The following is a 14,852-nucleotide window of genomic DNA, read 5'->3' on the forward strand; positions in this document are numbered from 1 at the left end:
TCATGAAGTGATCACCACATTAAGTTTAGCAAACATTCATCATGTATAGATACGAAATTTTAGAAATGGAAAAAGAATTTTTTTCCTTGTGATGAGATCTCAAGATTTGCTCCCTTAAAAGCTTTTATATATAACACACAGCAGTGCTCATTGTAGTTGCCAAATCATACATTACATTGCTAGTACTTGGAGCTAGAAGTTTGTACCTTTGACTGTCTTCATGCAGTTCCCCCTCAACCACTCATGCATGCCTCTGAGAAATCTGATCTTTTTCTGTGAGTTTATTTCTTTATGAGTTCAGTTCAGTTGCTCAGTCGTGTCTGACTCTTTGCGACCCCATGGACCCCAAAGGAGAGAAAAGGACCTCAGGGAGACCCCAGGTCTCCCTGTCCATCACCAACTCCCAGAGTTTACCCAAACTCATGTCCATTGAGTTGGTGATGCCATCCAACCATCTCATCCTCTCTTGTTCCCTTCTCCTGCCTTCAATCCGTCCCAGCATCAGGGTCTTTTCAAATGAGTCAGCTCTTCGCATCAGGTGGCCAAAGTACTGGAGTTTCAGCTTCAACATCAGTCCTTCCAGTGAACACCCGGGACTGATCTCCTTTAGGATGGACTGGTTGGATCTCCTTGCAGTCCAAGGGACTCTCAAGAGTCTTCTCCAACACCACAGTTTGAAAGCATCAATTCTTCGGCACTCAGCTTTCTTTATAGTCCAACTCTCACATTCGTACATGACTACTGGAAAAACCATAGCCTTGACTAGATGGACCTTTGTTGGTAAAGTAATGTCTCTGCTTTTGAATATGTTGTCTAGGTTTGTCATAACTTTCCTTCCAAGGAGTAAGCGTCTTTTAATTTCATGGCTGAAGTCACCATCTGCAGTGATTTTGGAGCCCAAAAACAAAGTCTGACACTGTTTCCCCATCTATTTCCCATGAAGTGATGGGACCAGATGCCAAGATCTTCATTTTCTGAATGTTGAGCTTTAGGCCAACTTTTTCACTCTCCACTTTCACTTTCATCAAGAGGCTCTTTAATTCTTCACTTTTTGCCATAAGGGTGGTGTCATCTGCGTATCTGAGGTGATTGATATTTCTCCCAGCAATCTTGATTCCAGCTTGTGCTTCATCCAGCCCAGCGTTTCTCATGATGTACTCTGGCATATAAGTTAAATAAGCAGGGTGACAATATATAGCCTTGATGTACTCCTTTTCCTGTTTGCAACCAGTCTGTTTGTTGTTCCATGTCCAGTTCGAACTGTTGCTTCCTGACCTGCATACAGATTTCTCAAGAGACAGGTCAGGTGGTCTGGTATTCCCATCTCTTTCAGAAATGGGAATTTATGAGTTTATGCATTTGTTTTATATATAATAGACATACAATGCTATGTTCCTAAAATATAATGTCATGGTTTGATATTGCTGTATATGTTGAAATGATCACCACAGTAAGTCTGGTTATCATCTGTCACCATACAAAGATATTGCTGACTGGGCCACCACGGAAGCCCAGTTAATGGATACATATCATTATAGTGCATGAATGTACCTTAATTTCTTAAACTGTGATTTGGTAAACTTAGTATTGTTTGTCTCTGACATGACAGTTTGAAAAACATTTTTTGTGGCATACAAGCAAAAAACCTTTATATTAAATCATCATAAGTATGTAGATAAATAAAAATGAGCATCATGTGTAGGATGATAATTACAAGTAAACAATGTGAAAGAACAGTAAAAAAGTGTTACTAAAACCATAATAAAATGATAACAAAAAATGTTATGTTATTCCATTTGTCAGTGAAAATGTTCTTGTAAAAATAAGATCCTGGTGTAATAGAAAGTTAGTAATGCTAGGAGAGGTGAAGTGTCTATAGTATCTGTGAGAAAAGAGCAAGCAAGGAGAATTTGACTTAGTAGTGAATTTTCATGCGCCCTGGAGAAACAGGTGGTACCTAAACCTTAGTGTTAAAATTGAGAATCACTGTCATATTAACTCATTCACAAATATTTATCTGATGGCTCCCTGCTATGCAGTGTATTCTGAGGCTCTGAGAAACAGATTGGTGGGTGAAAACAGACACTGCCCCTTCTTTCATGTAGTTACAGAAGTGGTGAAGCCAACACAGATTAGAAAACCAAAGAAACCACATACCCTGAAGAAGAAGAACATGTGGAACTATATGATCCAAAAATATGGCCTAGATTGGGACCTGCATTGGATCCTCAGTTGAACTGAGGCAGTAAACATTCTTAGTGAAAATACCTTTTTGTGTGTGTGTGTGAAAATGCCTTTAAAAAAAAAAAAAGCTTCAGTTGTACATCTGTATTAGTGCCACATTTTTTTTAGTGTGGCATATTTAAAGGCCCCCCTTTTACTTAGCTCCCATTTTGACTACTCTCCACAAACCTTCATTAACCCTGTGCTTAACTAATAGGTGTATTAGTTCTTTTGTTGTTTCAGACTTTTTTTCCTGATTGGCTAGTGCCTTCTCTGAAAACCTAAATTTAAAAGTGATGCTATATTATTTTGTCAAAGTTCAAATATACACAACCTTTTCATCCAACAGGTGCACTCCTAGGTATATACCCAAAAGAATTGAAAAGTCCACACAGATACTTATCAGGTACTCATAACACTTTTTAATAGCCCCAAGTGGAAACTATCCTGACTATGGATAAATAAAATCTCATAGGCCATATAGTAGAATATTATCTGATCATTAAAAAGGAGTAAAATCCTAATATATGCTACACTCTATATAAATCTTGAAAACATCTGTATGAAAGAAGCCACACATTAAAGAAGGTCATATATTATATGATTCAGTTTATGTGAATCATCCCAATTAGGTACAGCTTAGTTGGTAAAGAATCTGCCTGCAATGCAGGAGACCCCAGGTTGATTCCTAGGTTGGGAAGATTTACTGGAGAAGGGATAGGGTACCCACTCCACTATTCTTGAGCTTCCCTGCTGGCTCAGCTGGTAAAGCATCCACCTGGAATGTGGGAGACCTGGGTTCGATCCCTGGGTTAGGAAGATCCCCTGGAAAAGGGAAAGGCTACCCATTCCAGTATTCTGGCCTAGAGAATTCCATGGACTGTATAGTCCATGGGGTTGCAAGGGGTTAGACACAACTGAGCGACTTTCACTTTCATAGAGACACAAAATAGACTAATAGCTGTGAATAGCTGGAGAGAGGGGAGGATGGAGTCCAGGGTTTCTTTTGGAAGTGATGAGAAGGTTCTAAAATTCATTATGGTGGTGCTTGCACAACTCTGAATGTGCTAAAAATTACTGAGTTGTGCATTTCAAATGGGTGACTTTATGTTATATGAATTGTGTCTTAATCTGTTATTGAAAAAAAAATTGGATCTAGCTATTCCAGCTCTAAAATTAATCCTATGGAACCTTTTGTACAAGTATACATATTTACATACATAAGGTGTTCATTGATGCAGTTTTAGTAGGGAGATAGCAGAATCAGTCAAAAATTGTGGTTCATAAAGACTGGCCAATATGTAATTGTTTCTTAAAAATGAGACTGATTTATGTGTTGTTGTTTTTTTCCTTCAAAAAGTGTTTTAATTTCGCATTTTGATACATACTACATCTGGAGTTTAAGTTTTTTTATGTTAGGAAGTAGTGTCAACATTCATTGTTTTCCAAATGGATATTCAATTTATCTGATCTATTAAAATTTTTTTTAATTATATTTATGTGATGTGTGTCATAAATGGTTAATTGTATGTACATTTATCTGTATCTGAAGTATCTTTAAAATGTTAATATTTGTCTACCTTCTTGTCAGTGTCACACTGTTTCAATTGCTATGGTTTTGTAATATATTTTGATGATGTTGTTTAGTAACTAAGTCATGTCTGATTCATTTGCAACCCAGTGGACTGTAGCCCACTAGGCTCTTCTGTCCATGCAATTTTCCAGGCAAGAATAGTGAAGTGGGTTGCCATTTCCTTCTCTAGTGATCTATGTTTTGATTTTGAAAAATCTTTCATATTATTTAAGTGAAAAAACAAAGTTTTCAAAAATATAGATATTAGAATATTTTAATTTTTTACCTGCCTAATTTGTCTTTGTCTAGAAAGTGGTTTGAAAGATACTTACCAGTATGTTAACAGTGATTACTTCCCAGGAGTTAAATAAATATTTTTGTGGATAAGTAGAAAATACTTATTTTATAAAGTTTTGTGCTACTTGAACTTTTTGCAGCAGGAATATGTTCAGTTCAGTTCAGTCGCTCAGTCGTGTCCGACTCTTTGTGATCCCATGAATCACAGCACACCAGGCCTCCCTGTCCATCACCAACTCCCGGAGTTCACCCAAACTCATGTGCATCAAGTCGGTGATGCCATCCAGCCATCTCATCCTCGGTCATCCCCTTCTCCTCCTGCCCCCAATCCCTCCCAGCATCAGAGTCTTTTCCAATGAGTCAACTCTTCGCATGAGGTGGCCAAAGTATTGGAGTTTCAGCCTCAGCATCAGTCCTTCCAATGAACACCCAGGACTGATCTCCTTTAGGATGGACCGGTTTGATCTCCTTGCAGTCCAAGGGACTCTCAAGAGTCTTCTCCAACACCACAGTTCAAAAGCATCAATTCTTCAGCACTCAGCTTTCTTCACAGTCCAACTCTCACATCCATACATGACCACTGGAAAAACCATAGCCTTAACTAGATGGACTCTGGTGGCAAAGTAATGTCTCTGCTTTTGAATATGCTATCTAGGTTGGTCATAACTTTCCTTCCAAGGAATAAGCATCTTTTAATTTCATGGCTGCAGTCACCATCTGCAGTGATTTTGGAGCCCCCAAAAATAAAGTGTGATACTATTTCCACTGTTTCCCCATCTATTTCACATGAAGTGATGGGACCAGATGCCATGATCTTTGTTTTCTGAATGTTGAGCTTTAAGCCAACTTTTTCACTCTCCTCTTTCACTCTCATCAAGAGGCTTTTTAGTTCCTCTTCACTTCTGCCATAAGGGTAGTGTCATCTGCATATTTGAGGTGATTGATATTTCTCCCAGCAATCTTGATTCCAGCTTGTGCTTCTTACAGTCCAGTGTTTCTCATGATGTACTCTGCATATAAGTTAAATAAGCAGGGTGACAATATACAGCCTTGATGTACTCCTTTTCCTATTTGGAACCAGTCTGTTGTTCCATGTCCAGTTCGAACTGTTGCTTCCTGACCTGCATACAGATTTCTCAAGAGGCAGGTTAGGTGGTCTGGTATTCCCATCTCTTTCAGAATTTTCCACAGTTTCTTGTGATCCACACAGTCAAAGGCTTTGGCATAGTCAATAAAGCAGAAATAGATGTTTTTCTGGAACTCTCTTGCTTTTTTGATGATCCAGGGATGTGTTACCTTAATTATATAGAAAAAAATGAATGAATTTAAATCTTGTCATAAAACTGAATTTTTGTGATCCCCTATTCATCCTATTTAGTTGATAATGACTAGCCTGTATGGTTACCTTTTCCTTTAATTCACATTATAAATTAAATCCTAGGTCTGTAGGTGAGTAAAAATATTTATTCTATGAATTATTGAAATTTAAAAGGAAATAGTAACAAATGAGAAAAAGTATTGATAAAAAATTAACAGGTCCTAAATTGTTTCAAATCATTTTACTATGTTCACTGCAATATTTCTTTTTGTGGGCCAGTAAAAGGAATCACCTTTGCTTAATTTTAAAAATGTTTACCAGAATAATTTCATTGAGAAAGATGATTCTATGTTATACCTTGGTGTGCTTTTTAACAAATTAGGTTACTGCCTTTCAGGTTTCTCAGGACCATGAAACAATGGCACAGGTTTTGTTCAGCAGGAATTTGAGACTGAATGTAGCTTTAACTTTCTGGAGAAAGAGAAGTATTAGTGAACTTGTAGCATATTTAGTAAGGTAAGTGTGACCCTTAATGGTTTTGTTCAGTAAAAGTAATTTCCAATGTATTACCTCTTTTTATGTTATACTGGTTAAAATTTTAAACTTCCTATGTTTAGCTTCATAGTGACAATATGTTTTAAATTATATTTATCTACAGTGTAAGTGACCAAAATACAGAAAACCATTTGTTTTATCATATTGAACAAACATTTTACTTTCTCTGACTAAGATTCTTATCTATAAAACTAAGAGATACCATTATGCAAAACCAACCTTTTCAAAAATTTCCTTTCAGTAAAAATTGTAACCATTACCTTCTCACTGTATTTGTCTCTGCAAAGGCTACCTTGGTGAGGCCTTCCTTGACCACCTTACTGAATATGTATATTTTTTCACACTCTGTCCCTCTTTTCCGTTTTATTTTTCTGCATAGCACTTCTCACCATCGGCTGCTTCATGTGCTTCATTTGTTCCTTGTCTGTTGCTGCCCTCTCCACCCCTCCTCCCATATTCACACATGCATTGAAATACAAGCCCTGTCTCTCTGTTCACTGCTGTATCCCTAACACTTGACTCACCATAGACACTCAGATCATTTGTTGAGTGAGTAAATTTCTCAAAAGCAGTGTGATGGTTATAATATGAGAGGAAATAAGGAAATCAGCTCTCTAAGCAGTTTTGTTCCCACAGGATAGAGGACCTTGGAGTTGTGGTAGATTGCCTTCCCGTGCTCACCAATAGGTAAGAAGACTATTTTTCAGAAAAAAAGGAAGTTTAAAGAACAGCATACAACCTGTTCATATTTTTATAACTTAGTATTTATCTATTTTAGTTTACAGGAGGAAAAACAGTATATCTCACTTGGCTGCTGTGTAGATTTGTTGCCTCTAGTAAAGTCACTACTTAAAAGCAGATTTGAAGAGTAAGTGCCAATCTGAATCTCAATTCATTTTTCCCTTTCAACATCCCTGATTTTGTGCCTTACAAGTACATAATGGTAGATTGCGCTCCCTGAGACATACATGGTTTCTGTTTTAAGAATATAGACTGACTGAAGAACAATTAGAAAACTCTCTATAAACATGTTGCATAAAATACAGTTTGGTGAAAGTAGTGAAAAATTAATTTTTGAAGGTATATCTGTGTGTTTTTTAATCAGTGTATGCATTTTTTGAGGTCGGTAGAGTATCATCTTTTCTGAGGGCTTCTTGGATGAAAACAGTTGAATTTTGTAACAAAATGTCATTTCAGATATATAATAGTTGGTTTAAACTGGCTTCAAGCAGTCATAAAAAGGTGGTGGTCAGAACTATCATCCAAAACAGAAGTTGTGAACGATGGGTGAGTATACCTTTAAAGATAAACTCATGTTACTAAAGACTTTTTTTTCAGGAAATTTTATTTTATGATTATCCGTTGTTCATTTGCTAAGTTGTATCCAACTCTTTGCAACCCCATGGACTGCAGCACTCCAGGTTTCCCTGGTCTTCACTATATCTCAGAGTTTGCTCAAACGCATGTCAGTGATGCCATCCAACCATCTCATCCTCTGTCACCCACTTCTCCTGCCTTTAGTCTTTCCCAGCATCAGGGTCTTTTCCAGTGAGTTGGTCCTTCACATCAAGTGGCCAGAGTATTGGAGCTTCAGCTTCAGCATCAGTCCTTCCAGTGAATATTCCTTTGGTATTGACTGGTTTGATCTCCTTGCTGTCCAAGGGACTCTCAAGAGTCTTTTCCAGCACCACAGTTCGAAAGCATCAGTTCTTTGGTGCTCAGCCTTCTCTATGGTACACCTCTGACACCCATATACAACAACTATTGGAAAAACCATAGCTTTGACCATATAGACCTTTGTTAGCAAAGTGATGTCTCTGTTTTTTAATATACTGTCTAGGTTTGTCATTGCTTGTCTTCCAAGGAGCAAGTATCTTTTAATTTCTTGGGCTGCAGTCACAATCCTCAATGATTCTGGAGCCCAAGAAAATAAACTCTACCACTGTTTCCACTTTTTCTCCATCTATTTGCCGTGAAGTATTGGGACCAGATGCCATGATCTTAGTTTTTTGAATGTTGAATTTTAAGCCAGCTTTTTCACTCTCCTCTTTTACTTTCATCAAGAGGATTTTTAGTTCCTTTTTGCTTCCTGCCATTAAAATGGTATCATCTGTGTATCTAAGGTTGTTTCTTCTGGCAATCTTGATTCCAGAAGCCTGTGATTCATGCAGCCTGGCATTGTGCATGATGTGCTGTGCATAGACGTTAAATAAGCAGGGTGACAGTATACAGCCTTGACATACTCCTTTTCCAGTTTTGAACCAGTCTGTTTTTCCATGTCCGGTTCAAAATGCTGCTTCTTGACCTGCATACAGCTTTCTAATAAGGGAGGTAAGGTGGTCTAGTATTCTCATCTCTTAAAGAATTGTCCCCAGTTTGTTGTAATTCATATAGTCAAAGGCTTTAGCATAGTCAGTGAAGCAGATTGTCAGTATATAATACTTATTCTCTTCATTTTCAGAGAAATAATAAATTGGGATACTATTCATATTTGGAATGTTACATTTGAAAGTTGAATTCCAGAGCCCAGTAACCCCCTGTGTCTATTGTTCTGGCAGAGCCATACCCTTTTGGAAGGCAAAAGCACAGACTTACATCCATTATATATATTTTGGGAGGCAAAAGCACAGACTTACATCCATTATAAAGGACTGAGAGAGACAGAACCTTTATATCCATTATAAAGGAGTGAGAGAGAGAAAAAGAGATGACCTTTGGTGGAGTAAAATTGAGACCCAGGAGTGGAGTCATCCTGTCCTATGGCTCTCTGGACCAGATAGCCAAAGGACATTAACATAAGAATCCAGTATGGATGGTTACAGTTCTAAAAACTGAATTATAATCATAGTTTGAGTATTGCCTTGATGTGAAAGTGTGTGGGTGTTCTCCCAAGGGAGCCAGATTATCATGAAACTACTATATATATATATATATATATATATATATATATATATATATATCCCAAAAGTTTCCTCTCAGTCCATAATTTGCTTTCTAGGCTCTCAGGATTTCCCCACTTCATACCCAAGAACTGGATGTCCAAATGTCCCAAATGCCTCATTGTTTTCTTACTTGCTTTAACACCTGAGTAACCTTTAATTTCCGTGATTGACATGTACTAGTTTAAAGAGTTGCTTGACTTCAAATGGTATAATTTTATCCTGAAGAAGACTTGAAAATTTTAAAGCAGTTTTCATTAAGTATATTAGCTACCAAAGTCTATAACTTATTATATTTGTATTTTTCTTCTTTTTTTCTCCTAGAAATATTCAGATTTTAAAACAGCAATTAAGTGGATTGTGGGAACAGGAAAACCATCTTACTTTGGTTCCAGGATATACTGGTAATATAGCCAAGGTAATCTACATTTAAGCTTAACTAAAAATTTGAAATAATGTAATAGTATTATGCAGTCATAAATGAACTCATTTGAATGTCTAGTTAAATACTACTCTAATAAGATCTAAAGTCAGTTTCATATTTATAAACACTTAAGGTACTCTGGATATGAATGTCCTATGAATATGAATATGTCATATGAATATGACTTTGGCAAGGAACACAAGAATTAGTCATTGAATGTGTTTCATATACAGCCATAAATATGTGCTAGTAGGTATTTAATGACCTTGCTCCAATTACAGAAAAATATTTGGAAAAAAGTTAAGAAACCAGGCTAGGAAGGCATCTGAAATGGCAGTGATATTCAGGAAGCAAGGGGTGAGGAATGTAGTCAAATAGTTTGGGAGTATTTTTAACTTGGTTTTTGCTAATGCTATACTTTTAGGGGAAAGTTAAGTTGTTCAAATCACAGTATGAATTTGACATCATTCTTTATTGATTTACTTGATCTTAAAGGAAAAAGTATTTTGGAATTTAATATTTAAACTCCAGAAAACATTGATAGTTAAAATATAATTGCAAAGTAAATCATTGTTAAAATATATGTCCACCCTTATATTGGGCATACTGCTATCATATAAATGGGCATTAAGCCAGAAATATAAAAACTTCCTCTGGTTTAAAAAAATATCATATTCTTTAAAAAAAAAAGGATTTATGTCTTGTACTGACATAAAATTTTTCTTGAAATATTTTCATGAAAGGAAGGATAATCTTGTATCAAGCAAATATGTTATACCAGTGTGTATAGTTTTACTCTGTAGAATTCTTAATGATGAAAATTTTATGAACAGAATCAATTTCCTAAAGTTTTTAAATTATTATTTTATTTGTTGTTCTTTTGTTAACAGGAGGGAAAATGAAGTAAAAATTGATAGAAAATAGAATACATGATACGTGAATACATAATCACGTTATTCTGAAAGTACCTTGTATTCTTAGTAGTAGAACTGAAAGATTATTTCTTTAGAAATTTGCAAGGTACTATATTTGTTATTACAAACAATATTGAGTGATTAAAAGTTCTGTGAAGTTCCTTAAGCTATGATAAAACCTCCTTAACAATATTAAACCCTCACTGTAATTTTTTGAGGGTAGAAATCAGAATGGCTGTCATCAAGCTGGCCTGGCATTTATAACTGAAGGAACTGCTGTGAATGATGTAATGATCTTGCTTAGCTATAAAGGCAGAGTTGTTTGATAACAGAAACTAGAACATTCCCTAAGCAGTTTGCAAAGACTTTCTGAGCACATGCTGTGTGCTACCAAAATACAGATAAAATGTTGAGTAGGGCAGATCTTTTGCACTCAAAGGGTCACTAAGGCAAAACAAGTGACAAAAAGGGAGAAGAAAATGGGTGTGTGTATGTGTATTTACAGTACTGGCTAATGAAATGTTTCTGTTTTATTCTCTAAGGATGTAGATGCTTATTTATTACAGTTGCATTGAAAGACTTCATCTATAGCATTTGGCTATTCAAAACATCCTTGGACTATATGATTTCCCCAAAAATATCTCATCTGAGAACTGTGAACTATGGAAGAAATCAAAACCATTTTTTCCTCTAAAGAAACGTATGATGAAACCACTAATGAAATGCTACCGATCTGCTTCACATTGAAGTGGAAGAAGATCCAAAAGGAGCAGCTTCAGCTTCAATGAGGTGAAAGTGCACTACGGAGATTGTTCACCTCTGCTGCGTTTGGGATTTATATGGTTATTTGGTAACATTGTTTAAGAACTACTGGGTCTTAATGCAATCCTGCATAAGAATATAATTTATACTATGTGAAAAATAAGACAGGACTTATTACTAGGAATCACAGAGACCAATCATCATTACTTTTTTTTAAGATTGTGTTTTATAAGAAAACACTTATATGTGTGCAGCTACTATTTTCTTATGTTGAAAAGACTTTGAAAGTTTAAACCATTATAGCAAATAATCAGTACTAAAAGTTTTTTGTTCACACTGAGATACTGTGTATGCAAAATGCCTTAATTATTAATAAGCCAATGTGTATGATAACAATATCTGTTTAAGAAAATTAAAAGCAACCATGCTTCTGGCATGATAAAATCATGGAATTAAATCAGGGGTTTCCATTCATGTAGAATGTTGTTAAAACTTATTCTACACCGTTCTTAAAACTTGAGAATATTTTTAGTATCTCTGATTTTTTTTTTTTTTTTTTGCCAGAATCATGTCATGTAGGTATGTATGTGTTACTCCTATATATAAGAAAAAGGCGAATCTGTATTTGTATGAATGCTTAACTGGAAATGTCTATGGAATTGACTAATTTATATTCACTTTTTATTGTATATAGATTTCTGATATTTTCAGTTCTGTGTCATTTAAAGTTTTCTTTATTTGAGTAAATTGACTAAATATTTCTATTTTTTGCTTTTTTAAGTTCTGATTTTATATGAATTCTACTTTTTTTCACTACATATGTTTAAAGAATTACATACAATGCTTTAGAAATGTTTACACTTAGTGCTGACCTTGTATTTTAAATTCCAACACTTTACTACCTCCTCCAAAGGTTGGTATGAAATGCCAGCAGACTGTATGAGGTCTCTCTTTTATTTTAATACCATTTTTAGTATCAGAGAACCCACTTCTGGAATGTCTTAACAACTGCATACATTACCTTGAAAGTAATTGGGGTTTAAATACCACTGTTGGTGGTTCGCATATCGTCTCATCTTTAATAAGCCTGAGAGGCATCTGAACAAAGACTTTCAGTAATTGAATTTCTGTGCAGTAATCCTTTTAAGCACTTGAATGTAAATCTTTAGCATTTACCCAATTAGCCACTACTAATGTGAATCTGAAACACGCATCTTCTTGCTTTAAAAAATGTTTTTTCACTGAGTTCTTTTTTGTGTAGCTATATTTTATATAGCTATGTATTCCTCACAGTGAACATCAGTTGTAGTAACTGATTATTCTCTAAAGGTTTTAGATTAGAATAATTTCAGGTTACTGCATTTCTGAGTTTTGAGAGTTGAGTTATTTAAGAAGTCGTTTTTCAGGGGGTGGGAATTTGAATTGTAAACCTGCATCATCTCTGTGAAACCTTAAGATGATGAAATATAACCTTTCTTTGTTCCTGTTCCTTTAGTTTTCACTCTCTTATCTAATAGTTTCAGCCAGTTAATACAGTTGGTACATGGTGCTAATGAGGCTAAAGACGGACTTCAGTCCTTCTAAGTGTTAGTTAATTTCACACACATACACAGAACTATTCATGGCTACAGATTGCACCTTAAGCATCCATCTCACAAATTCAACTAGTGGTCACAAGGAAGATGGTGTGTACAGCATAACACAAACCCTTCAATGGAAAGATAATCAAATAATTGGCACATGGAAAACTATAGACTTTTAATCTAATATTTAAAATAATGTAATGTCTAAAATTCTATGTCACTATAGTTTTCTCTGGTTAAGATCAATGGCTAAACAGTGTCTTCTGAAAACCAAACTTGAATTAATCAAACTTTTAGTAAAAATTAGGTACAAATAACAAATGAAACAGTAAGAAAAGGTATTATCTTGTTAATGTGTTGGTACAAATACAAATGAAACATAGTAAGAAAAAGTATTTCCCTGTTTTGCTGAGTTTGAGTTTCTTAAAAGATAGTAGATAATACTTCACTTTTACATATTCAGAGCTATGTAAGGCAGCAGTCTTTAGCTTATAAATATTATTCAGTGGCCCACACTCCCAATTTCTGTTCTTGGCCTTTGCAGTTTGCCTTAGTACCTAACTCTCTCAGTTAACTGACTTATGGTTAGCATTAGATGATTTTAAGACTCTTGGATAAAAGATAAGTACATATTGTTGAACCCTTACACTGCTATCAAGTCCTTCTCATGCTGTTGAATCAGAACAGTGTTGGTCTCCAGAAAGAGCCAAAGAAAGTGTTTACAAAGTATTTTGGCTGTTGTATTGACCTAGATTAGAACAATTGCTGTCTGTCATCACTTGCTTGTTGCTGTGCTGCTAAGCAGTGTAACTGAAGGACTACCCAAGGTCTCTATGCTTTCTATCTCTTCTACCTTACTCAGTTTTTTTGAGATGGTAGAGTGTTATAATCAAGTAATTTGCTTCTCCTAGAGATAAAGTAAATGGTTTTATAAGGAGTGTTCAGAGAAAAGTTAAAAGTTAGGAAGCAAGCATTATCCAATGGTTTTAAAAACATCTTTTGGCAGTAATTTCAAAGGTAATTGACATACGTTATTTACATGAATCTTGAGGTGCAAGAATTTGTATATAAATATCTGTACCCACTTTGAATTATTAATATCAGCACTGAATTTTAAGGGCCACTGAGGATTTAAATCCGAATGCCCCTAAACATACTTAGTGTGTGTCTTGTCCTAACCTTAAAAATGGTTGTGTGGCTTCAAAGCTATATATTTAGACTTTGAAATAATTTTCTCAAACTTAGACCATTTCTGGAGAAGGCAGTGGCACCCCACTCCAGTACTCTTGCCTGGAAAATCCCATGGACAGAGGAGCCTGGTAGGCTGCAGTCCATGGGGTCGCCAAGAGTCAGACACGACTGAGCGACTTCGCTTTCACTTTTCACTTGCATACATTGGAGAAGGAAATGGCAGCCCACTCCAGTGTTCTTGCTTGGAGAATCCCAGGGACAGGGGAGCCTGGTGGGCTGCCATCTATGGGGTCACACAGAGTCGGACATGACTGAAGTGACTTAGCAGACCGTTAATATATTTGACAAATTGTTGATATAATTAATATCAATGGAATCTAATTTGAGTAGTGATTATTAGCTGTTAAATGCTGATAATAGAAATTATATTGAAATGTTTATTTAGTTACTTAAGGAGTTTGATAAAACAAAATTTAAGTTAACATTTTGGTAGTCATTCCCAGTTATTTTTTCTTCCTATTTAAGAACAAAATGGTAATGTCAGTTGTCTTTTTTGGTTTAAAGAAAAAAAAAAATAGAGTCACAGTTGACTCAACTGGAGTGATCTATTTGGATGCACTACTTATCTTTCAACACAGACTTTTATTTTCTAAATTATTTCAGATGAAAATAGTATTGCTGGACATTTTGGTAGGTATTGACTTCTGTGTTATTCTTTTGCCCTTAATTCTTAATAATTCTAGCTATGGAAATTGTCATAGAACTTTGTGACACACTATTCCCTCTCCTTTTTTATTCTGTAACAGGCATATAGAATAAAAAGTTCATTTTAAACACTCTATGGTTCTAATGTATAATATGGCTTGATTGATTCAGTAATAGCACCGAGGATAACAATAAGAATAAATACTGCATATCATATATCCAGTATACTTGAGTGCATTTTCCAAAACTCTACTTAATATAATATTTAAAATTATGGTAGTCATCATAATTTTCTCTGAGTCAAATAATTGACTTGACAGTAAATGCTAAAATCAAAGTTTACTAAAAATTAAGTACAATTACAGATG

The 14,852-nt window shown here is 35.3% G+C and overlaps 1 protein-coding gene across 1 annotated transcript in view; it reads left to right on the plus strand.

Moving 5' to 3' along the window:
• The window catches only part of KATNBL1 (katanin regulatory subunit B1 like 1), a 55,777-nt gene extending 41,159 nt beyond the window's left edge, over positions 1-14,618 (plus strand). Inside the window, exons 5-10 of the mRNA XM_069595967.1 lie at positions 5,809-5,927; positions 6,603-6,653; positions 6,745-6,834; positions 7,164-7,253; positions 9,230-9,323; positions 10,786-14,618. Of these exons, the coding sequence (XP_069452068.1) occupies positions 5,809-5,927; positions 6,603-6,653; positions 6,745-6,834; positions 7,164-7,253; positions 9,230-9,323; positions 10,786-10,818 (477 nt within the window). The 3' untranslated portion in view covers positions 10,819-14,618. The remainder of the gene's footprint in view (positions 1-5,808; positions 5,928-6,602; positions 6,654-6,744; positions 6,835-7,163; positions 7,254-9,229; positions 9,324-10,785) is intronic.
• The last annotated feature ends 234 nt before the right edge of the window (positions 14,619-14,852 follow it).

Source organism: Ovis canadensis, chromosome 7, assembly GCF_042477335.2.
Source record: "Ovis canadensis isolate MfBH-ARS-UI-01 breed Bighorn chromosome 7, ARS-UI_OviCan_v2, whole genome shotgun sequence".
NCBI lineage: Eukaryota > Metazoa > Chordata > Mammalia > Artiodactyla > Bovidae > Ovis > Ovis canadensis.